The sequence below is a fragment of the Sander lucioperca genome, chromosome 8 (genome assembly GCF_008315115.2).
Source record: "Sander lucioperca isolate FBNREF2018 chromosome 8, SLUC_FBN_1.2, whole genome shotgun sequence".
In the NCBI taxonomy this organism is placed as follows: Eukaryota; Metazoa; Chordata; class Actinopteri; order Perciformes; family Percidae; genus Sander; species Sander lucioperca.
Window position 1 is genome coordinate 18,880,437 of NC_050180.1, and position 26,171 is coordinate 18,906,607.

Below are 26,171 nucleotides of genomic sequence, written 5' to 3' on the forward strand. Positions count from 1 at the left end.
TGTCTGAATCCTGCCCTAGATGTAACTCCCTCTCCCTCTAGCTTAACATGAAGAATCATCCACATTTCACTAATTCCTTCAGGCTGCTCAGGCATTACAAATACCTTTGAATGTGCAGACATCTTCTGCCTGTACAGTTTTGGCTCAATCTAAAAATAGACACTTTTACCTGAGTTCCACTGTTCCTGCTCAACCTTAGCTCCTTTTGTCTCTCTGCTGCCTGGCAGGATATTCTGCCACTCTTTTCTACTTGTGGCCAACAAAGGGACAACAACCTCCACCCCGATTCCAGATAATGTCATATCTTGTGCAAGAACTGTCACTTTATTGAATCTGATTTTTTTAATCAGTTAGACATATAGGTAAACTTACGTAAATCATGTTATGGTATTCAGATGAATTATGTTCAAATATCTAAAATAACAAAGCAGAAGAGAACAATTTCAGTAATGTTGCTGCTACAGTAGGAAAGATTATTGATCAAAACATAATTATGAATGACACACAAGTAGCACATCTCTTTAAAGTCAGACAAAGTCAAGTCTCACATGTTACATCTTGCCATGTGTTGGTGATTATTTGAGGAAAAAAAAGGACTTTATTCTGACAGTTATTACAATTTTTGTCATGATGTGTTGTAGAAATGAAAATAATACAGCTGTAGCTAAGTGGATGTATTTTTACAAGTAATGAAATCAACTCATAGTCCCCTTCGTGTCCCATCAGGCTGAACAAGCTATTAGTCACACAGTCTATCATTCAGGCAGTACTGAAATGTCTGCTTCCAGTATTCTTCTCACCTCATAGGTCAGGCGAGGACACCAGAACTGTGCCCTTCTTGCTCCCATTATGGCACCTCTTTCCTACCACAACAGTGTCCCTCGGGTCCAAAATGAGGTGACACGTTTTTAAGCCAGTTTCACAGCACCCATAAAGGTGGCATCTCCATATAGGGACACGTTGGCTGTGGAACGAGGGATCAGTAGCTCCAAGTGGTCCCCGACCTCCAGCTTCACAATACCTGAGGGATGCAAATGTAATGTTGTTTTTTTCTTGCTATAAACAGCTATCACCCATACCCTACTACTGACACACATATGGAGCCAATCCACACACACATGTGCTTGAGAGCTTGACTGAAAAACACTGACTGACCTTCCATAATAGCTGTTGCAAAATAGGGGGAACATAGCTCGACATAAACAATAACTCAGACTCACCTCCTGTGTAGCAGGTGTTGTAAGGGTGCACTGGGTTCATATTCTGGATGCAGCGGAACAAGACCACATACTGAGGCTCGTCTCCCACCACATTCCTCTTCCTCCGGATCACCACATGACCCATTGCAAAGGTGCTGTCCATGTAGTAGACCTGAGCACATAAGAAATACCGGGTTATGGTGGTATGATGCATGGATGTTAACATGTATAAACAGTCAGGTGGGTGAAATATTATTTGCTACTTTGTTTATTGTGCAGGCATAATTTGCATTGTCTCTGTCTGTATCTGACCTTTCTTCAAGGGCTGTCAACCAACTGCATACTTAGATCAAGCACACCCTTTTTTCTGCAATGTATGTAGACTTAATCCCCTACCATGTCAAATCTGGCAACAGACTAGCAGTACCTCCTTGTGGAAAAACTATGAAATGACAATAAACAGACCTACCTGACTGTACACAAAGTAGAAGCCCTCCTCTCTGACTAACATGCTGTCTCCGTCTTCTTCCAGGGCAGAGCCTCTCCTCAGCCCAGCCTGCCAGGGGATACCTGTGTGTGGCTCTGCGTTATATTCTGATCAAAGAAATAAGAATATATCAGAAAACATGTCAAAGCACTAACATGTATCCCGACAGTCAACCTGTTTCGAATCAGTTAACGTAGTCTGATATGTTATATAGTTTATATGTTTATATACATTTTAGTGTGTTTATGTACATTTTAGTGTGAAATATATTACTATTAGTAATAATGGGTACATTTAATGTAAACTTCCAAAAGTCCAAAACTAATATGAAATTGTAAAATGTAAATAAATACTACATCAATTTCAATTCTATTACAAATCACAAAACTATCATAGCCCAGGTCAGGCATACGGTACCTTTCCGGAAGGTTTTCCTGCTATTGTTTGCCAGCAACTGCAGGCAAGGCTGAGAAACTATGATAAAACATAAGAGAAAAAAAAAACTGGTCAGCAGGTTGCTTACAATCCTAACGTTGCTTATTCCATGGCAGTCTGTCTTTTTTCTTGTGCTCCTTCCCTTTTTACATTTTGGGCGGAATTCCAATGACAAAGTCAGCAACAGCAGCATACTAAATATTGGTGTCCTGACCCCAGGGATTTTTAAATAGCTTGAGCTGATGATAAGCACATTAACACCAAACCGACCCAAAGTTCCAAGTACTTTTTAGTTCTTGTAACAATTTTTAAGGAACTTAAATGTTCCTTCAGTCCATTGTTATCTGTGTTTACACCATGGTCTAAAGACCCGTGAAGATTAGGCAAATTAGTCTGCTGACGTATGAAAAAGCAACATGATGGGACAGGGGCTGCTGGTGTTTGCAGGGGTAAACACACTCTGCAGCCTGCAGTTCAGTGTGCTTGCACGTTTCATCTAAAAAACAATTAAAAAAAAAACATAGATTGTGTCTCACTGTGCTTTAGAACAGAGATCTTCAACATGGGGTCCGGGTCTCCTAGGGGGTCCTTAGAGTTACTGCAGGGGGGCCTCCAAATTATTGTAAATTTTTTAAAAGTTTTTTGAGTACAGAAAAATACTTTGCTATAACGTGAGACAGGTGCCTCGAAAGTGGATAAGTAGGTCAAAAGTTGCAAAGAAACTCCCGCCCACTGCCTAACTTGCAAAAAATGTCTAGTTATAGTAATTAAATAGTAGGCAAGATTTTCTGTACTAGACCATTATCTGGCAAAATTAATGAAGGGAGTTCCTTTGCAACTTTTGAAAGTAAAAAAAAAAAAAAATGTAAATGTCTTAACATGAATCCAACATATTATTATAAATCAGCCTATTTGTAAAAAAAAAAAAAAAAAAAGACATTGATGATAGGCTTACTGACCTATAGTCTAGTCACTATTAGTGACTACACTATAGATAACATAAGATAGAGATAAGATAAGATCCACGGATACAGTTCATCCTAAGGATTCACTGTCACATGTTTAACACTAAAACATGATTTATAAAATCATACCAACAATTATTTTAATAGCTTAAATGTATGTATTAAAGCTTTAGGCTTTTATTCTAGGCCCAGTTTAATATGCAACTAAATTTGATGGCTTAAAAAACGTTGAAGACCCCTGCTTTAGAACGTAAAAGCTGTGAAACAATCAGAAAATAACTTTTTATTTATCTCATTTACAGCCCCGCCACGCTCCCTCGCTCGCCTGAGACCCACTACTACTGCCTGCAGTTCAGTTTGGCTGCTGGCTCGAGCGAATCTCTCTTCTTCTGGTCTTTTTTTAAATGAGTCGGGAACCCGACAGAAATGCCTAATTTTACTTTTAATGTTATCAATCAAAGAGAAATGTTCTTCCCTCGTTAAAATGGTCATACATCGACACTAGAGTACCTCCTTGTTTTATTAATTAAGCAGTAGGCAGTTGAAGCAGACGCGCAGTTTGATCAATCACGACGGTCATCCCTGCAAACCCCACCCCGAAGGTTCCTATACTTTCAGAAAATACTACTACTACTACTCCAATCAGGGCCTTTTTTAGCTTCACACTTGGCTATTAGTTTGTTTTTAAGAGGACAATGTTTTTTGGGTAGTTTTTCCTTTTCTAAATCACGGATCTAAAGGTAGATTCAGGTAGGTAGGTGTGTACAAATTGTAAAGCCCTCTGAGACATTTTGTGATTTTTAGCTATATAAAAAACGTATTGTAACATACAGTATGATCACATAAAATCATAATAAGGAATGGATTGAATACCTTAATCGCCAGCTTTAACACTAGAAATAAAATTGGTCACACTTTGAATAGGCTACAGTCATGTGAAAAAATTAGGACACCCATGCTAAAGTTGACTAAAAAGAGGAATAAAAAAATCATCTTTTGCAAATTGATCTTAATGCCTTAATTAAAAAAATGAGGAAAAATCCAGTCTTTAAGGACACCAATTTTCTTTGTGAATGAATAATGTATCGTAAATACTTTATCAGGATGCATAGTATCCCTTAGATCCTGGATCCATGAAATAACTGGCCTTTAAAAATAAAAATCTGCCTGCCTCTGTGGGAATTTAACATAAGGGTGTACTTACTTATGCCCCCTGTATTTTAAGGAAGAACATTTATTTATTTACGAAACATTATTCATTCACAAACAAAATTGGTGTCCTTAAAGGTTGGATTTTTCCTCATTTTTTTAATGAAGGCATTAAGATCAATTTTCAAAAGATGATTTTTTTATTCCTCTTTTTAGTCAACTTTAGCATGGGTGTCCTAATTTTTTCACATGACTGTATATTGCGTAGTCTTTTTGCAAGTGAACCACATGATTTGTAAAACACCACCCATCTTGCACCCTATGCAAATTAACTAAAGGAACTAATATCTGCATCTCACACATTACCAGTGAACTGTCAGACTCAGGTGCAGCCTACCGTGTCTTACCTATTCTCTCTGATCCGGGGACCAATCTTCTCCTCCTTATCAGGGTGAAAGTTTGTTGAGACCCAGGTTGGTGCAGGGACTCTTGGCTGCTTCTCCAACTGATATTCTCAGTCTAAAAAAACACAAAGTTTGTAGAAAAACAATACATGCTGGTTAAATGCTGTCTTTACAATCCTGTGCAGTTGCGGATGTCCTGACTCATTGTCTCTCACCTGGCCTGCATGCTTGGCCTCTCGCCCCTCTTCTCTCCTGCGACAAACCTCTGATTTGAGCCCCTCTACCTCAGCTCTGAGGGCCACCAGTTGGTACAGGGACAAAGCTGAAAGAGAAGAGGAGGTGACAGCAGCCAGCGTCAGCAGGAAAACTGGCCAGGACAGCCTCCCTTCACCTGTCCTTTTTCCAGTCCCAGGCTCCACACAAGCCATCGCGGGGCCCATACAATCTCCAGAAAGCTCACACTGGCAGCATGACAAGTCTTAGGCCTGAACTACACTGCCTCTCTTCTGACAGACTGGGGCTAGCAATGGTTGATGTTTGTGTCTGTCATCAATGTTGTCTATAAAGCCTCTAGCTTTACCTTTATGTCTGTCTAAAAGCTCCACTGACTTCCCTAACTCTCGCTTTGTCCTTCAGTAGCCGGTTCCAGTCGAGTCTGAGTGACTACGCAGAAGAAATACTGTACAAAAAAAGGGCAAAACAGCTTCCTCTCTACTGTTAACACTCAGCTAACCACATTCAGCTTCCTGCCTGACCAGCAGCCTTGACACATCTCTCTCCCCTTTCTCTTCATCTTGCTCCCTCAAAATGATGAAACAACATCTCAGCTTATCCACATTCTAAGAAATAACCCATGTGATCGTTGCAGAGTGAAAACAGGAAGGACAGGTTGGCAGTTAGATAAGTTACAGTCAGGTCCGGAAATGGGGGGGGAGGGAGGGGAGGAGCAATAGACCTTAAAAATGACACAGTAACATTAGAATTTGACAGCTAGAGGAGCCAACACGTACTGAAAGAAGGAAGTACAAAAATGACTTCTACTTTGAACGGCAACATAACATTGGAAAACAAAGAAAGTGAGATTCCCAGAATAAAAAAGTGAAGTGATTCCAGGTTACATAAATGAATTTGGAACTGTTACATTAAAAAGGCTTCTTTACAACAACAAATATAACAAGACAAGCAATTTAATGTATCAATTTATTGCATGTTACAGTACAGAAAATAGAAAGTGAAAATGTGTGCTTAGAAAAGAATTTGTCTACATTGTTTTGATATAGAAAAAAAACATTAACAAGTAAAATGGAAAATCCCTCAAACTGACTAGATAAAGTCGAATCATTCAGATGTCTTACCGTTCAGATATCCCATTAATGTTTCTTCACTGTGGACTCACTGTAAGTCATGGTAGATGTACACAAATAATATCAACACTGTGCAGGTCCATTACAGAAATTTGCCAAGACTCAATGTGATCACATGCCAGCTTCCAAATGCAAATTCAAAATGATGCCAACACTTCCAACAGCATTAATTCCACTCTATTAACAATTATATGAACATATAAAAATATGTTCCATAGTGCATTTGCAGAATACCTGGCAAATGATCTTCTTTATAAAAAAAATTAAGACATTCAGTTTGATTCCATTTCTTTTCATCAACAGTAACAATACATTTGGATAGGATATAAACCCAATATTCTAGTTATTAATTTTGCTTCAAGCAAGCCACCAAAACAATAAGTCAAATGAATAATGACAAGTTCCCATATCTTTACTTGAATGATAATATGGTGCAATGCAACCAGCAGAAGTGTGTAAAACAAAGTGTGTGAAACTAAATGAGTGTATATTCACATGGTGGAATTCAGATCGACAATATGCTATACCAACATATGAGATAAATCTAACTCAGTTTATGGGTTTGAAATAATACAAAAATGTCTGAAACTGTTCTGTGTCACTGGTGGCAAAAAGTCACACAAAAAAAGTTGAAAAGACCATCTATACACTATTTCTTGTAAAGCCCACTTGTTAATTTAAGACCATAATTTACATTCATAGCAGCCTTTAGACCATTTTCAAGTTCATATTGACAAACAAATTTGGTCTTTTGATGTTTGTTAGATTTTGTTTAGCATACTGTTTACAAACAGTATCAAATATGGCTAAGGAGGTCTGTATTCAAATGGCTTTAGTACCACCGCAGTGCAGCACGCTGCATTTGGAAAGCAAGAGCAGATAACAGTGTTTTAACAATCAGACTCAGCTCCACCTCTTGGAAGACATGCAGGAAAGGTTAGTTAGCACAATAAAAGCCCTCCAATTGAGTAAAGCCATTTTGCCACATGAGACCCTAGAATCATCCAAGTAACAATTATGATGCTGATAATATAAAACAAATAATCACAACATTAGATTAAAAAAGCTCACACTTCATTAGATAGGTTTGGATTTTTTTCAAGACTGCCTGGATACAATAGTCACATGCCCACGTTTGTATGCGGACAGTCATTGATTGCTCAGAGTGTAAGAGTCAGGGGGGAAATATCTAGTCTTCTTACTATAAGGCTTCAGTCAGTTAGACAGAAGTGTTAAACTGTGTTTCCTTAGTGATCTGGGTGGAGGAAAATACCCACTTCATTCCTCTTATTCCGACTGCTGAAGCCTTATATTAGCTTCCGCTCAACTCTTCCTACTTTTTTGCATAAAAAGAGGCTGCGTGTTTTGATCCCCATCTCTTCTTGGATTATTTTGGATTTACGTTAGAAACATTCTCTCTTCAGGATCAGTACGGAAAGGAGGACTACAGCGACACACTAATAACATTCCAGTGTACATATGAGCACGTGTTACAGCGTTGTACTAAGATAGACTTAAAGAAATCTGCACCCACCATTTAATAACAAACAATACACAAAGCAAATGCTCCTTACCAAACTACAGGAGCCAAAGTTGCTAAACAGCAACTACAGCCCATTTAAGAGTAAAGAATATCCTAGGGCTGTGCAGTTAATCGATTTTTAATCGCGATTACGATTTCTGCTCCTAACGATCCCAAAAGCAGAGTAATCGAGAAAAACGATTATTTTGCACATTACATTTTGTTAAGTCAACTCTTATTTTGTCCTGTGTTCTGAATGGAAATTAAAAAAAGGCTCAAACGGAAAAAGTATGAGGGAAATTTCACAGTTCAAGGTGTTTTCACTGTTGATTTGTTTAACCGTTGTTTTTTAATTTCAATAATTACGTCTTTCCAAAAGCCAATGAGTAATCGTGTAAAATAATCGTGATTTCAATATTGACCAAAATAATTGTGATTATGATTCTTTCCATAATCGAGCAGCCCTAGACTATCCTGTGTGCTGTTTCAACAGGACATTTTGACAGGGAGAATATCTTATAGCTTATCCAAATCGCACTGAAACAGAAGTAGTTTGACAGGAAATAAGTTCTTAAGTTATTTTTGATAGGCTGAAGTAACAAATACATCACACTTATCTTACTGACCACTTTATCTCAGCACTCAACACTCAACACTTTTGGGCTGAATATAATTATTCAACAAGTTTTTAATGCTATGTGCCAGACACAATTTGTAAGGGTATATATAAATATTAAATCATGTCATGCCAAGCTGCTGCAAGGACTCACCATGTTCCTCATCAAAAAGGGAGAGAAAAAACATACTTATTCCCCTCAAAGTATTGCTCAGAAGATGTTAGCATACATAACTCAACACTTGTGTAAATCTGAACAAAAGAAAGTGCAATGTTATGTATTAACAAAGATATATACAGTATAGGCCTAGATATTATCAGTCTCATTTTCTTTATCAGAAGAAGTTTAATTTTAATTCCAGTAGTAATCAGTTTTCACTGTAATAGTGTAGGTCCTCATATTGTCAGTATGTGATGAGCAATTGTTTCAGTGATTTAAATTAATTTCTGTAGACCCAATGACAGCAAATATTTTGTGATTGCAGTGCGGGCATGTATGATCTGGCTTTAGTCATTTAAGGTCATAAATACATGCATTCATAGCTGTAAAACAAAAGAAAGGCATTATTACCCTCTCTTCAAACCTTGAAATAGTCAAATCATTTGAACAAATGTTACATTTACAGAAAGGTAGAAAGAGTTAAATAAAATAGAAACCCAGAGAAAAACATTTTTATATATATATATTTTTTTTTTACATTCTTTCTAAAAAAAAAAAAAAAATCAATCAAGTCCATCCAATCAGTTTCCCATGTCAGCCTTCACTTCCTCCAGCCCACAACCTGTAGTCAACAATCAGTCCATGACTTTTTATTTCAGATAATGGTGACACTAGATGAGGGCTGGGCACTCTCCTCATGGGCGTGGCTCTTCAGCAGGTCTTTTATAAACTGCTCCAAAGCCGCAAAGTAGCCTTGACACTGCCATGTGTCGTTGTGTGTGCCCTCTGGAAAGATAGCCAGGCGTTTAGTCCGCGCAGGAGACAGCTCATACAGTTGTTTCATCATGACAGGTGGGATGAGCTGGTCCGACAGACCAGACACAAACAGCGAGGGCATGCGGCACAGCACCACCTGTCGATAGGACAGGAACTGATTCCTATAGCACCACAAAGGCAGCAGGCGCATTGGCAAGAAGGAGAAGAGTGTCGCTGCCATGTGGGGGATGCTGAGGAAGGTGTTTTCAACAATAATGGCTGCTACACGGTGAGGGTTGACTGATGCTAAACGCACAGCCACAGCACCCCCCAGTGAGCGGCCAAATAGTACCACCTTTGTCTTGTCCAGATCAGGACGGGTCATGACATAGTCCAGTGTGGCCTCTGCATCCAGGTACAGCCCATCCTCACTGGGCTCACCCTCACTTTTTCCATAGCCACGGTAGTCCACCAGCACCACGTTGGTTTTTAGATTGACCAGCATGAGCAGGGCGTTTGGCACCCTGTGACCAATATTACCTGCATTACCGTGGAAATATAGGATTGTAGGTGGAGCAGAGGACGTGGGGCTGCTTTGATTGCCAGGGGTGACTCCAGGAGGTGTGTCGCCTCCTGTGTAGCGAAGCAGGATGAGGTTAAGCTTTACACCGTCCTTGGTGCGAATGTTCACATTTTCATGAGGGATTCCTGTTGGCATGGGAACATAAAGGCGAGAGGAGGAGGGCTGGTCAGGGAAGTAGAGGAGCACATCCTGAAATTTGTAGAGGATGCCTGCCACAGAGGCTAGGATAAGAGCTAGGAGGAAGAATCCGCCATACAGGTGGAAGGTGAGGATGAGAGCCAAAAGGGAGACTCGGCATGCACCCCAAGACCAGGAGGCCAGAGTCAGGGTACAACGCTCCACTGCCCCCCACAGCCTCCAGGGCTTCTCCATGGCTACACAAGAGCTGAGTCACAGGATACACACTCTGAGAACCAAAGAAAGAGCACAGGGGAGAGAAGGGAAAGTGGTTGAATATAAACGTTCATTTAGGAAAGTATTTAGAAAAACATCTTTAGTTATATATTGCATATTTAATCTAACGATGAATGCAAAAACCCAGTGTACAATGATGTCGATAAGAGGAAAAACACATTCTCATATTTGAGAATCTGTAACTTAATTTGTATACATGTACTTGTATTTTTTTGTGTAGCTAGCTGAATAATAGGGCTGGGAATCACCAGAGGACTCACGATACGATATCATCACGATACTTATGTCATGATACGATATTATTGCGATTTTAAACATATTGCGATATTCTGCGATATAGTGCAATTTACTACTTTTTTCCAACTTTACATTTTTCCCAATTTCAAATGATGTCCCCAAAAGGAAACTTTGTCGACATCTGTTTTATCTAAAAAGGTTAATTTCTCCGTTTCATCTCACTTCACTTCTATTGCTACAAAATGGGATTGTCAAGCAGACAAACTGACCAACACATGGCGTCTGTGTATCGATACAGTATTGCCACTGATACTATACTATGGCTGCAACAACGAATCGTTAAAATCGATAAAATTCGATTATTAAAAAAGTTGGCAACGAATTTCATTATCGATTCGTTGTGTCGCGCGACACGCCACTCAGTCGCGGAGATAAAAGCAATTGAGTTGAGTGCCGTGCGAGCGGCACGGAGCGAAAGAAAAGAAAAAAGAGCAGAGCGGGGGTAGAGGAAATACGGAGAGAGACCGGAGAGACCGTAACGTTCTGAAACACATGGCGGAGGCAGAGAAATCAGTACGACCTAAGTCATCCAACGTGTGGGAGCATTTCACACTAAATAAATCGAAAACGTGTTAATTGCAAGATAAGCAAAAGCGACACGGCATGGCACGGGCGCACCACGGTGATGATTCAGCACCTAAAACGTAAACATGTTGTAAACTTGATGAGGAGGAAGGGAGTTCAACAACAGGGTAAAGTCACTACACAGTCCTACTTTTGTTCCGTTCTGAAGTGAGGAACGTAACGTCCCTCTTCTGGTGCTGGTGTGGTGTTTACTCGTTATCCAGCTTGACTAGCATGGCAAGCTAGCGTTAGCTCGTTAATAACAGTAGCCTAGCAGGGATGGTATAATTTGCAAGACTAAAGACACGTTTTTATTTACTCGCCTTTTTTGGCCCATTCATTTTTCAATCTATTGTCATGTATATATTCTGTGTTTTGTCCCATATCAGTTATTGTTGACAAATATATTTGTGTGTGTTGTACTTTTTAATTTCGTTTTAAAGTTCTTTTATAGCACTTAGTCATCTTAAGCTGTGTTTAAGTGTGGTGTACAAATGAACTTAACTTGCAATTACTACAATGATGGTAATAATTTAATGAATAAGCTTCAAGTGTGTGTGTGTGTGTGTGTGTGTTGTCTGTATCTACTCTTTGGGTTACTTACCTTTACACAACTATTAACTAAAACAACAAGTAGGCCTATGTATGTAAGTATGTATTGAGTTGATGTAAACTAATGCTTTTTTGTTTTTTTATCCGATTCATCAACTGAAAAAATAATCGACAGATTAATCGATTATTAAAATAATAGTTAGTTGCAGCCCTATACTATACTGTATCGATTTCCCCCCCAACCCCTACTGAATAACACTGGTATTAGGCCAATTTAATTTCAAATTACAGATAGAAATATATGTGGGCAGAGTAGAAATAAAGAAACTGTGCATAACCCCGCAATACCAAGCATCCACCTTTTAGTAAATTATAGATTTTGTAGTGTTATAAACACATAATTTAAACATGTAAATATCTGTCAAATATACACTGTATATACTGTCATATCCAACTACCTTAGATATATAAGCAACCTGTTATATTAATAACCATTTATTCCAGCACCATTTGCACTTTTGCGTTGCACTATTGTCTTGCTGTTTATAATCCTCATAAAGCTGTTTGTTTACGTGTGTATGAATGCATGTGTATGCATATGTAGCTATGTATTTATATGCACTTTTTATGTACAAACTTATATCAGTACATAGTAGTCAATTGTTTAAATGTTTACCTCATTCAGCTTATTTTTAGCCTTATGTGTATACATTTTTGAGAGCAACAAAAAGCTGCAGTCAAAAATCCTTGTATGTGTTCACACTAACTTGGCCATTAAAGGTGATTCTGAAACTGATGTAACTAGCAAGTATATGCAGTGGTGCAGCTCTGCAGGACCAGGAATGAGCACCACCGAGAATACGTTAAATCAGGGATCTTCAACAGGTGGTCCGGGACCCCTAGGGGGTCCTCAGAGTCAATGCAGGGGGGCCTGCAAAAAAAATTAAAAAGTCTTAACATGAATCCAACATATTATTAGCAAATATAACTCCCCACTGGTGATAGGCTTACTGGCCTATAGGTAAGGTAGTCACTAAGGCCATCCACAGATACAGTTAATCCCAAGGATTCACTGTGCCATATGTATGTTTAACAATGAAACATTTAAAATCATGCCAACAACTATTTTAATGGTTTAGGATTCTATGCAAAAAAAAATATGCATAAAGGCTTTAGACCGCCCTACACGTTATTGTAGGCCCAGTTTAATATGCAACTTCATTTTATACAATATGTAGTCGTGGGCTCCGTCTCTCTTTCAGTTAAGGGGTCCATGGCTTAAAAACGTTGAAGACCGTTGCGTTAAATGAACGTTAATGTTGCTGAGTACAAACCGAGGATACATTTATAAATATTACAAGACTGAAGCATGTCTTGACCCCACCCACAAGGAAGAGATGGTGACAGCTCCTGCCAGCCTGGTGAAAAGCACAGTTAGCTGCGAGCTTTGACAGTTAAGACACTTAGCATTGCAATCCATTTCTGAACTGTCAAAACAAGCTCTTATCGAGACGGCGATTTGCCAAGCTCTGAAGTGACTGACCATAAAACCGAACTAAACCCTATAAAAATTTGCTAGCTTAGCTGCGACTTAGCTCCGTAACAAGCATGCTAACTATCAAGCTATCATTTGCTCCGATAGCTGCTAGTGCTATCAGCCTTCTAATTTAGCCACCTCTTCAAATGTTAGCAAGGTAGCCACATACTCACCCTTCTCTCATTGTTAGCGCCTCAGCTGCATGAATATTTCACAAAACAGGGACACATATACAGCACAGTCACGCAGCTTTGTAGCAGCTAAGTAAATTACAGTGAAAATTAACTGGTGAGAACGCAAGGTGAATTACTGTCAGCAAGAACCGAGGATAACTACACAGCCGGTTAGCATTAGCATTACTAGCGTAGCCTTCATGACTTCCGCGTTGGGCTCTTCTTCTTCTTCTGCTTTGAGGTGTAACAGCAGCTGGCATCCTTGGTGTCGTATTACTGCCATCTTCTGGAATTACGTTATAACATTATACAGTGCCAGATCTTCCCCAATCAGTCATGTTCTTCTTTGGAAGCTGATTAAACATTCTCTGACTTGTCCACCACTTCAATACTCCAGTATGCTTTTGGATCCTGACTATGTTGACAAAGACCAGTTTGATGCTTCCCTGAGTGTGCTGTTCAGATTACTGTGTCCTATAATATTCTTATGTAGTATTATGACCTCCTTTTTCTATTTCATAATAGAAATATGTATATTTTATTATTCTCTAATATTATGAATATATCTCTTCTTTTCACTGTTATTTTTTATCACACACACACACACACACACACACACACACACACACACACACACACACACACACACACACACACACACATACACATGCATTGGAGAGATGTCAGAGCAAGGGGGCTGTCCATGGATGGGAGCCCCGAGCAGTTGGATGGTTTTTGCCTTGCTCAAGGGCACCTCAGCAGTAGGAGGTGAACTGCCACTTTTCCAGCTACCGGTCCACAGTCCGTACCTGGTCCGTGCAGGGGATTGAACCGGCCACCCTCAGGTTTCCAAGAACCAAGGTCCCATTTGTTTTAAAATGTGCTTTGGGGGTGTGGCTACGCACAGAGCTGTCAATCAATAGCAATGCTTATCCATGGCCCTGTGTACATTAAAATAGTGTGAACTTGTTTTTGGTTGTTGTCCATGTTTTTTATCTTAATCTTTGACCCTCTTACGTGTTTTTTCATTTGATCAAAGTTAATTGGAACACTTTGGTCACCTATAATGTCTTGTTTAGCGTTCTGCCAACCAAACTAGCTAGCTAGCGTTAGCTGGTAACTAAAGAGAAAGTCTGCCGATTTTCAACCAGCTTTGTGTACTGCCGTACATGCTGACGAACAGCACTGTTCAGCAGTTTACTGACAGGTAAAACTACGCTGGATGACTCGCGTCAGAAGGTTAAATCAGTGACTTTCCCTCTTTTAGCATTTAGTTTAGCGCAGCGCCATCCAAGAGACTTTTAGCGTCAATAACAACGACAAAGGTACCTGACCAAGTGTCCGTATTTTACGAGATGGGAGTGAGAATCTGTTGCAAAACCATACACAACACTAGCGTAGCTGTGTCATTCTTCCCAGCTCTGCCCTTTTGTCCAAATATGGTCACTTCTGGCTCCAAAATACCAAGATGGCAATGGCCAAAATTCATACTCCTGGCTTCAAAACGGCAGTCCACAAACCAATGGGTGACATCACTGAAGCTACGTCCGTTCTCCAATAAATTATACTGTGTATGTAAATATAAATGTATTCCTCTTATCTCCTGATCCCAGTGCTGTTGCCACTATTTATTGATTTTCTACCATACAATGCCCTTTCCCTCTGATTTTGAAAGGTCAATACGTATGTCTATTTTCTTTTTTAACAGCTTGATTGGCTAGTTTCCCCACTCTCTCATTACCCAGAGTGCTCCTTTGAGCAGAAACCAAATTAATGTGACCTTGGTGCCCTGTTTTATTACTCTTGAATGTATTTGCCATTATTTTGAATAGTAAGTCCTGTCGATTAGGCCTACTGGATGCACCTGACTTAAGATTGTAGAGCATAGACTGAGTCACGACAGTTATAGGAGCTGTTTTCTGTCAACACAGTGGTATTTCTCCTGACCAAACTGTCCTATAATCTAAGAGCCTGGGCCTGGATCACATCTAATCCTCCAAGTACAGTTTTCGACACAGATCAATAAACTACACTCCCATAATTTAACCTTGATCAAATGATAGCAACAGTAAAAAACAGTGTTGCAGCGTATTGAAATGCTGTGATAGAGAGAGCAGAAACCACTACTAATGTCTCATATCCATCATATAATATCCATAATGTTGTGTCATGCACAACACATTATACTGGGTATGTATGTATTATTATCTGATCTGAAGTTGAACACTCACCATTGCATGTGCTATTGGATTTTTGCCCACTAGGTGCTGCTCTTGGAAGGAATATAATCCAGAGAATTCACTAAGTGAAGGTTAATTCTACAGGCTAAAAGAAAAATCTACAAATTAAAGTAAATGGGATGATTAATCAATAATATAAAATGCAATGTGATAATGCACAAATAAATTGTTTAGAGTATTGTGGACATAAAGCAAAGACAGATATGTTGTGTTGATGTTGACATAGGCCTACAAGAATCAGCAATGGCCACTAAACACTGTCTAACTTGCAAAAATATATAAAGTTTAATAGTAGGCAACGTTTCGGTACTAGAACATCTTCAGGCAAAATAATGTCTCACAGGTAAAGACTGTAGTAATAAATGTGTTTCCTAAATTATGATCCTACAATAAAGTATAACTTGACAGACTATGTCACCCTGCTGCTTTGATCTCAACAGCAGACTATAAAAAACATGTTTTTATGTGTTGGTGGAGTCAGAATTGACACATCTCACAGTCTATAAAAGTGGGTCAAATTGTAGATGTGACAGCCCTAACACTCAGCTGACAGGTAGGGCGCTGAGAGAAATGTCCTTGAAATGAAATGTTCCTCGATGAAAGGACAGCAAGGGCAGAAAGCATGTCAACCTGTTTACCTTGGAGAATGACTCATTATAGGCTCTGACGATTGCTTGTACTCTATAAGGCGAGGTCAACAAAATGAACAAAGGCAAGATAATCAAGGATTTGAGCTGACTGGTTGTGGCTGTACTGTATGTACTCACACAGGTAATGACTTTACATATAATCATCTGATGATCTATCAATCTCATCAGAAAAAAAACTATGACATGGGTAATATGGAGCAAAATGTTTGCTAAATACACATTAAAATATATATTGATGTTTTCCCAGGTTGACAATTGGTAATATCTGTATTTAACATCTTGCTCACACTCAGTGTGACCTTGGAGGAGACAGACAGATTATGTGCAGACTAGCACAGCTGTTGGCCTGAGCTCTGTCCTTGAGGTTTGTTGATTTGATTCTGTGGTGTCAAAGTCAGCATCAAAACCCTAGATGGAGCACGCTTCTATTCTGTTAGACAAAAACTTCATAGGCTACCAAAATTAAATTATAGTTGGCGTGTGAAAGCATATGATTAATGTGTATTAATTATTATCGAGGCAGAAATGCTGACACTGGCAATAATGAGCTGTATAGCTACAGTACAGATGCAGGTGAGGAGATGTTTGTTATGTAACACACACACACACACACACACACACACACACACACACACACACACACACACACACACACACACACACACACACACACACACACACACACACTCAAACTCTCATACACACTTATATACGCACAATCTGTGGCTCAACTCTCGTATCCCACGACTCAATTACTTGAAATATAGCACTCCAAACAGCTGGAGGGGCTGAGCTCAATAATACAAATTCAGAGCTGCTACAGGATGAGGAGTGACTGTGATGACCTCGCTGGGAATATCATATCATCGGGCCAAGGGGCATGCTTGTCATTCACCTCACGCCATGCACCCAATGGCCAAGCAATTGATACACATTGATTTCTCTGTCAGTCAGCATCTTCTTTGATTGGTGCTGCAACTTTATATCGTCAAGTATAAGAGTTGCTGTCATTTCATTTTGCTGGGATTGTGAAAGATAGTTGAGCTCATCTGACATCATCATAAGTGATGCCTCCTTGATTTGCAAGTCACTGAATGCTATGCACAGGGTGATAGATGTGGTGTCCATGGCTACAATGTAAATGTGTTGTCACCTTGGAGACAGAGCATTGCTTTGAGTTAGAGAGGACAGCTACATAATGGCAACTCTTCATTTCAAACAAATCACAGAGGAGGGGGTAATACAGCCAGGAGTTACATGTCACTGCAGTACAACATAAACTGCCTTTTGTTTTCTTCTTATTTGCACAATTAACAAAGTAAGAGCTAGCTCAACACGGTTTAATGAGATTGTACATTGTACAGTTAGGGCCTCATCAGCTAAGTGCAATAGCCAAGAGCCAAACCAAACTAACTCAAACCAAACCAAACCAAACCAAACCAATTCAGTGAAGTTATAAAGAAGTAACAGCAATACAGAGGGTTAACAGGACATGTATTCCTGATTGTATTGGATTTAAATGAGGTGCTGGGTTTTATGTAATGAAATGAACTTCGCAGGACTTGTAGCTCCTTCTGTTGACAAATCCCTGACTGTGTTTAGTATACCCATCATGAGACATTAAAGAAAACTGGTCACCACTTTGCCTAAAATGCTTCTATCATACCTGCAGAATCTTTAGACTGTGAATGATCTTATCTAAGCCATCATTAATCTTCCGGTCTTTGCCCAACCTCCTCTAATGGTAGAGATTGATAATTAGCACATTTGGCCATTGTGCCAAAAATAAAGATGAAAAGATTTTCTTTCAAAGACTTTCAAAGAAGGCTTTCTTTGGCTCTCAAGACACCTTGAACAACCTCCACAGTGGTAACATCAGTTGCCAAAGATGCTAAATCAAGCAGCATTCAAGTGGTGTATTATTGCAATTCATCTAAGTGTTTATATTTGAAACAAGAACAAATGCCAGCCTTTGTCAAATCAAGTCATATAGTCCAATATCACAAAACACAATTTGCCTCAAGGGGCTTTACAATCTGTACAGCATACAACACTCGCTATTAGGGACAGACAGACAGACAGACAGACAGACAGACAGACAGAGTAATAGTTGAAGAAATAGTTCAACATGAATGAGAAGATTGATACCACACTCATGACTGTGCATTAAGTATGAAGCTAAAATCAGGAGGCAATTAGCCTAGCTTAGCCTAAAGACTGGGTGCAAGGGGGCAACAGCTAGCATAGCTCTCTCTAAAGCTTACTCATAAACATGTTGTGAGCTTTACAAGTGTTGGTAGCCATATTTTTGACATTTGGACAGCTGTATAGGTTTGCTCTATCCCCCTGCTTCCAGTCTTTATGCTGAGCTAATCACCAGCTGTTTCCAGCTACGGACATGAGAGTGGTATCGATCTTCTTGTATAACTATAATGATATTTTATGAATGGAAATGTCAAACTATTTCTATGCGATTCCATATGCCATAACCAGCTCAGCTACCACCACTACAGTATTCCTTATCCTTGTCATTATCATTATTAATCCCAGTTACAGTAATATATTAACAGTGACGTTCTGCCCAGAGCTCATCACATTGGGTTAAGCCTAAACATCTCTCTGTGATGGACATTTTCTTTTTGAAGGAGGTGCAAACATTAAATAGTGTCAGCAGCGAGCCCTATTGGAAAAGTGCAATATCAAGGGCATGCTGTAATTACAATGTGTTCAATTTAGCCTGTGGAGACTTCAATCTCTGCAAAGAAGTAGAACCCATTGTCCTTGAAAAATGCAGCCACATTCTCTGAGGGACGTCAGGAGGTTTCTGGGCTTGGTGGGCTAAACTGTAGGAATTTGAGTGCATATACTGTAGGGTCATGTTGGTAACCGCTATCCACTTAAAGAGCAAATTCACTCAATTTAGAAAAAGCTTAGTCACTTTGTGAAGGTCAGTCAGACCAGTAATAAGTGATTGTTTGAGTTGTTTTGAGAGATCACTCCTGACTGAGCTGATACTAGAGGACATGTGGACTCTGGTCGCCAGTAGAAAAATACAGGGTTGTGGTCCAGATTAAAGGTTACTGTTTTATCCTGTGGGGACGGAAAGGCCATCTTTCATTTCTCATTTAATAAGTGTGTGTGTTTGTGTACGCAAGTGTGGGTTTCCATTGGTATGTGAATGAGCAAAAATGGTAGGTATGAAAGGAAAGAGTGAATAATCTCCCAAATTTAGGTTTTTGACCTTTAGTAAACTTATATGTAAAGCTAAAAAATAAGGCAGATCAATTATGTTTTCATAATACAGAAGTAAACGTTCACAAATTTAGAGCACTTGCAAAATGTATCTTTATCGTTAAGTTAAAGATTAAATCAGATAATGACTTATTTAAACGTATATACACTGGAATAAAAGGGTTACACACTCTACAAGAATGTTGCTGTAAATGCACTGCAAGAGAAAAAGGGTTCTTGTAAATACCCAGTGCACACATTGTCGTTTACTAATGCACGTTATCATTGCCTTGAAAGTAATACTTCTTGTGATGTAAGATGGAGTTACTTATTCATCACTGTGTGTCAGCAGGTAATGCTCTAAAGAGACCATGCAGCAGTGTGTTGAACACAAGGACTAATAGCCCAGTTGGGGGCAAATAAGTATACTAACACCGAAACAATGCTTCATAGGCACCACAGGCTTAGCAGTTATCCATCCAATTAAGATCTTGTTGCTTACAAACTGGACTGACTAACCAATGGTACCATTTATACGTCTATCAAGTAACTGGGGGTAAGTATAGCACAGCATGCGATTTTCAAAATGTAACATATTTACCCATACACAGTCAGTGCTCCAGGTAAAAATGGCTGCATAGAGGATGTTGCGTAAAAAATGGAACCAGAATGTTTGTGAGGAAGAGCCGACATCCATGTAATGATATACATGTATGTCTTCCTATACTGTATCTCTACCTTTTCAGTCATATGACCCTGCAGTAAGTCAGTGTAATAGCCATTGCTCAGGGAGCCTTGTGATTTAGAGACAAGAGTTTCAACCTGTGAATCTGGACAATATATCTCTGCCTCCCCTCCTCGTCTTTCACTATTTATATCCACACTTGGCTCTCAGTTGTTGTCTGTTTCAAGCTGTTTCTTTCTCTCTCTCTCTCTCTCTCTCTCTCTCTCTGTTGCCCTCTCCTACACACACAAACACAAACAAACACACACACACACACACACACACACAAGGGAGACATAAACTTCCAGGCACCTCCCCTCCTCACCCCTGAGGCCCACACAATAAGAGCTTAATGAAAAGGTACTTTACACTGACTGCTGTGCACTGGGGAGATATCTTTAAATGTCACTGTTAATGGGAGGAATCAGCAGAGAGCAGGGTGTTCTGTATCTGTGTGTGAACGTGTGCATCCTGATGGCATCGTATGATACCTAGATAAATTAGTTATATCTTATGTGTCCCACTGTGCGTGTTTGTGTGTGTGTGTGTGTGTGTGTGTGTGTGTGTGTGTGTGAGAGAGAGAGAGATAGAGAGAGAGAGAGAGATAGAGAGAGAGAAAGAGAGAGAGAGAGAGAGAGAGAGAGAGAGAGAGAGAGAGAGAGAGAGAGTGTGCATGTGTGTGTTAGTTCACCACCCAGCAGTACATAGTGGCAGTTTATGCGCTTGATTTATGTTCCCCAGGCCTCGGCTCTGCCGACCCTGGCTTGATTACAGTGTATCACTGCAGCTACAACCATGACCCCACTGTGACCCCATAAATTATGGGAGCTCGCAAAATCAGATGATGCCGATCTCCTCGAGGTTGATTGATTTAACTATAACCATACTTTCAGCTTATTATTTATTCTGCCCTGGTCTCCTTCCTGTAAATCGGGCATCTCAGTGGTGCAATGCATCACAGCTCTTGCAAGCCGAGAGGACCACAGAGAAAAGGATTGATGTTGTCCATGGAGCATTGCTGAGAGAGTCTTAAATGGTTACAGCAATGGTTTGCATGCTTGATAGACGTGTGTTGGAAAATGAAGGCAGTTCATTTGCTGTTGTCTTATAATCTAAGCTGATGAAACCATAATACACTGAGGTGGAACACTGGGTACTTTTTCAAATTCTGGTTTTACACTGATACACAGTACACAGAGCCAGTGCAGGATGTATCACTTTTGACCTTTTCCTGAACTTTACCATGTCTGTGGGAGATATGTACAGAGCCTCTCAGAGAAGAGCATGACTGATGGAGAGAGAGGGATACGAGTCCAAGAGAGAAAGAAAGGGTGGTTGTTTAGGAAGGAAGGAGGTCACAAGCATCTTTCACATCAAAGCAGCTTTCAGGGAGCAGTTAGCAGGGCTGCAAATAGGCGAGTAACACAATTAACAGTGACATAATCTTAACATTTAACATGGCCCCTGGTTAATTGAATTTACAGTGGCACATCTAAAAAGCAACTTGTAAACAGTTGCTAATGGATGGCACTCCTCCTTTGATTGTCTTACTTAGGCATAGATTTTAGATTGCCAGGAGAAGCACAGATGTGTGCTGTGATCAGAAGTAGAACAAGCCACCACAGGGAGAGAGGGAGAGATTTGCACGTGACTGGTAGACTGCAGAGTGTGTCTGCAAAGTCATCTGAGGTCGGCCAGTCTGTGTGATGAGATGACGCAGAGTAAGGCCAAGTACAGCACAGTGCCACAAGGGCCCGGGCTCACACAAAGAATGCACCACCTTGCATTCTATATTAGATAGCTATTGAACCTTTACTTTATTTGCAAAACAAAAAAACCACACAGAGAGTGCTACATGAGAAACGGGCTACTTGATAGCAAGACTAAGAGTCTACAGCCCAACAGCAGCTCTGTCAGAGTGTGTTTGGGCTCAGTGGTGCTTTGAGCTTAATTCAAATGTCAACATGACAATGCTATTAGCAGGTTTAATGTTCACCATGTTCACCATCTTCAGTTTCACCATCACCATCTTACCTAACATTTGCTAATTAGCAGTAAACACAAAGTACAGCTGAGGCTGATGGGGATGTCACTAGCCTTGCTGATAGAAATAGAACATGTTGGTCTGATGATGCCACTAGATGAAAGGTCAGGATCCCCAAAGGTTGCCTATGCATTCAATTACGTGGGGAACATGTGTATACAAAATGTCACAGTAATCTGTTCAATGGTTGTGGAGACATTTTACTCAAAACCACAGTTGCACAGGCACTGGAGGGAACAACCAAAATATTTGGAATTCATTCTGGGAGCCATTAATATATATTGTATCTAATTAAGCAATTTCAACTACAGCTCTTTTTTGCAGTCACACAGTAAGACAAAGATGACACGAGACAGAGATTGAAGAGAAGAAATTGGTAGGACCAGTGTGATTAGCCCTGTGAGCTGTGTGTTGTAACACAGTGGCAGGGACTGCTTGGTGATGTTCTAAGGCTCAGCACCCCAAGCAGAAGAGAGGAGGAGAGGGAATGAGAGAAGAGGGTGGGGGATTGGAGCAAATCTACCCTGGCCTTTCTCCAGCCCAATCCCAGGAAACAATCTGGGTAGTAGCTATATGTTTATTCCTTTGAACATACCACTCCTCCAGGATGAGAGGTGACTGGATATTGGCACTGGATGCTGTTCATGTCCATGTTAGCCAGGATTTGACTTCACTCCCAGTTCTTCAAAGGCTTGAATACACAATTTTCCCCCCACTTTCCTGTTGGATCCAGGGACAGACATATCCCTTTCATCAGGAGGTGCTTTTCAATGACAGCACAGATTAGTGAGAAGCAAATGCATTTAGAAACACCAGGCTCATTTTCCTTGCTAACACACTGAGCCTTTACCATGCTTTGCAATGGTAAATGGTTCATCCAAGGTCTTCTATCTGTTGTCCCATTACATTCAGCATATTAATTTTTTTTATGTAAGCTCATATGAGGAATACTAAGTTTAAGTGATAGCAAGCGCTATGAAGAAGAACAGCTACTTCAAATCGGTTTGATCTCTATTTGAAAGTCAGTAGAATTTAATGTAAAGATAGAGGACTAGGAGAAGAGGATAGTTAGACAGACCGTGAAGGTATTGTAGGTTCAGCTCAGGTTGGTATTGACAGCAGGGATGCTTGGTGACAAAAACCCTTTGGGCTCTCTACTGGAGAGTGACGCCTCAGTCTCAGCCCTGGAGTTCCTGTAAATCCTGCCTTCTGGTGTTTACACTAGGGCTAAAGCTGATGTTACAGGGGCCCGCTCCTTCCATCTGGAGAAGTAGGCCTATGGTTTTGGTGCTGATCAAGACACTCTTTAAATTAAAGATCTTCTCAGAAAGAAATGTGTAAATATCTCTGGTTTGAATAAACATGCTGTAATTAAATTGCTTTGCTTAATCACTTTTCTTAAAGCCACTCTATGTAGAACTTCTGATGCAACCCTGTTGCAGAATCGACGAAACTAAGAGTCTAAAGCCATGCTAGAGGCACTGTGAAACTCTGCTTTGAGCTACTGTAATATCAGCATGCTAGCATGCTTAAAATGAAAATGCAATCAGCTATAGCCTATACAATGTTTATACAATTTCATTATCTTAGTTTAGCATGATAGCATGCTAACATTTGTTAATTAGCAATGAACACAAAGTACAGCTGAGGTTGATGGAAATGTAATTAGCTTTGCTGGTATTTGGTCATAAACCAAAGTATTAGACAAATTGGAGTTTTGACCTGATGTTGGACCTAGATGAAAAGTCAGGGGAGCACAAAAGTGATTTATCTTGAGGCGGGCTTGAATGTGTGTAGCAAATCTATCTTACAGTTGTTAAGACATTTCACTCGAACCACAAATGTCAACCTCATGGTGGCGCTATAGAGGAAAAGTCAGAAGATCACCAAAGTCATTAAGGAACCACGAATGTCTGTAAAAAATGTCATGGCAACCCATCCAATAGTTGTTTGGATATTTCAGTCTGGACCAAGTGGTCCACTGACATTGCCATCCTGAGAGTCAAAACCAAACCACCAAAATAAAAAATGACTGTATAATGAGTATATAATGTACATAAGGAGTAATATACTGTAATGAGGACACTATAGAATAATGCCATATCCTTCTCATCAATTCTTTATAACCATCCTAATAATAAATTAAAGCTGCAAGCAGTGTTGGACGGGCCCTTACACCTCTGCGCACATCGGGGTTACTGGCGGACACCACTTCTTGCGGCTGTGCATTTTGGCTACCGTCGGACAATGTAAACGTCACCAATGAAAAATGAACTCTCTGCTGAGCGCAATGACACCTCAAACAAGACTCTACCTTAAACAGTTGAAAACTTATGAAAGTGCACGTGGTCTAAGTGTGGGGCGTAGCTAGAGTATAGGGGGGTGGCACAGAATCACATGTAGACCACACATTATAAGTTTCATGTAAATCAGATGATGTTTGTCATATAAGGCTGATTTTCTGTTGCCACCAGGGGGCGCTATAACCAAAAGTCAATTTTGGCCTGTAGATCCTTGGACCTTGGATCATGAGAAATTTCGGCCAGATTAGACAACGTACACTCGAGTTACAACAAGTTTGTTGTTCAGCGCTAAACACTAAAAATGGCGGCCAAGCCACGGCCACACCGTTCGACGAAAAGTATTGCTTTTAAGAACTTTTTGTCATTAAGGTCTTGAGATGGCACACACCAAATTTCAAGTCGATCAGATGAAATCTCTGAGAGGAGTTTGATAAAGTATAGCACCTTGATTTTTAGGCCTACTTCCTGTTGGCACTAGGGGGCACTATGACTTTGAGTCAATATGGGCCTGTAGATGTCCTCAGGGTTGGACTCTTATGAATCCTGAAAAGTTTCGAGCAGATTGGACAAGTTACACCCACTTCCTGTTTTGATGGCGAAACGCACAAAATGGCCGCCCGCCACAGCTAAGCTTTTCTCAGACCAAATTTGAAGTCGATCGGATGAAATCTCTAGGAGGAGTTCGTTAAAGAATGTTACGTGGAAATGGCCAAAAATGCACTAATTTCACACAATCAATTAAAAATGGTGGTCTTCCTATTGGGTTTAGGGTACTGCTCCAATGAGCTTTTTTGACGTACTGCAGGGGCTAAATTTTGTAAGTTTTGTAATTCCTCCAGTTTCATTAGGGCCTTCTCCGCCGTCAGCGCTCAGGCCCTAAAAATACATTTTAGTTAAAGGTTACAGATAATTTCAAATTACATGTCATTTTATGTGCTACTTACTGTAAAGAGTCTTTTAAAATGGTTACGCTGTTAGAAGAGTTAAACCCACTGTGTGCTTTTCATTTCTAAGCCTTCTGGTCCTATCCCAGAGAGAGCAATCATTCCCCGTGTAAGAGATTGTGTAGAGATTTAATCATGTTATGTGCATATTCAACAGTGTTTCATATAGTGATAGTGATAGTGATATTACCCAAAGATGCTTTCAACAAGAATGTCTTAAATATTATGTATTGTTTGTGCAATATTTAAAATCAGATGTAGACCACATGAGGTCATAAAAAAGGGTAAACATAAGATGTTTAAGTTACTAGTCAAACATTGCTAACAATAGACATAATAATGCACATGCCTTGACCTCAGTAGATCTTATTCTAACATAAAGAATTCTCCTCTGCTAGGTATTTGTATTCTGCATGTTACCTTGCCAGGGTTAAAGCTGCCTTCCTTGACAGGCACATTTCCTTTGAAGCTGGATGCTGGGTGAACGCAGAGATCCAGGTTGCACAGTGGGAATATAGGCCAGGAATCCAGGATCATGGATGTGGGAATAGGCAATGTCCTTGGGAAAGTGAGCTGTGTTGATAAGCCGCTGAAGGATTCCTGGAATAGGAACTGGGTGAGCCAATCGATCAGGAGAGTAAAACCCTGGGGTGGTGCGGAGATGGTGCTGGGTGGGGTGGTAGGTTGAACTGCATCATGGTACCTCCATCATCGGCCTAATACCCCCTTGATTCCAGTGACCAACTAACAGTCTGAACAATGTACAGTACATTTTTTTCAATACATAACCTACATGCAAGGACCATACAATAGACTGTAAAAATAATGGACGAAGCTTCCGGGCCTGAAAAGTGAAGC

At 40.0% G+C, this 26,171-nt stretch overlaps 2 protein-coding genes across 3 annotated transcripts; both read right to left on the reverse strand.

Moving 5' to 3' along the window:
• Positions 1-304: 304 nt before the first annotated feature.
• On the reverse strand, positions 305-5,526 carry tnfsf13b (TNF superfamily member 13b). The gene is made up of 6 exons (XM_031295561.2): positions 4,855-5,526; positions 4,643-4,754; positions 2,104-2,160; positions 1,669-1,793; positions 1,221-1,371; positions 305-1,021 (listed from the first exon to the last, which is right to left on the reverse strand). The coding sequence occupies exons 1-6, from the start codon at positions 5,077-5,079 to the stop codon at positions 909-911; spliced, it is 783 nt and encodes a 260-aa protein (XP_031151421.1). The 5' UTR covers positions 5,080-5,526; the 3' UTR covers positions 305-908.
• Positions 5,527-5,828: 302 nt separating this feature from the next.
• abhd13 (abhydrolase domain containing 13) lies at positions 5,829-13,436 on the reverse strand. 2 transcript variants are annotated; one of them, XM_036004304.1, is made up of 2 exons: positions 13,206-13,436; positions 5,829-10,049 (listed from the first exon to the last, which is right to left on the reverse strand). In XM_036004304.1, the coding sequence occupies exon 2, from the start codon at positions 10,010-10,012 to the stop codon at positions 8,957-8,959; it is 1,056 nt and encodes a 351-aa protein (XP_035860197.1). In that variant the 5' UTR covers positions 10,013-10,049; positions 13,206-13,436; the 3' UTR covers positions 5,829-8,956. The 2 variants fall into 2 exon arrangements, with proteins under 2 accessions (XP_035860197.1, XP_031151365.1); XM_031295505.2 differs by having other exon boundaries at positions 5,829-10,046; positions 13,178-13,434.
• Positions 13,437-26,171: the final 12,735 nt, after the last annotated feature.

Excerpts from the sequence above, each read along its gene's own strand:
- tnfsf13b (XM_031295561.2), bottom strand. The coding sequence starts at position 5,079 with ATGGGCCCCGCGATGGCTTGTGTGGAGCCTGGGACTGGAAAAAGGACA. Across the intron at positions 4,755-4,854 it reads AGGCCAAGCATGCAGGCCAG|ACTGAGAATATCAGTTGGAG; the intron begins GTGAGAGACAAT and ends GTGTTTTTTTAG. Across the intron at positions 1,794-2,103 it reads CAGGAAAACCTTCCGGAAAG|AATATAACGCAGAGCCACAC; the intron begins GTACCGTATGCC and ends TTCTTTGATCAG.
- abhd13 (XM_036004304.1), bottom strand. The coding sequence starts at position 10,012 with ATGGAGAAGCCCTGGAGGCTGTGGGGGGCAGTGGAGCGTTGTACCCTG.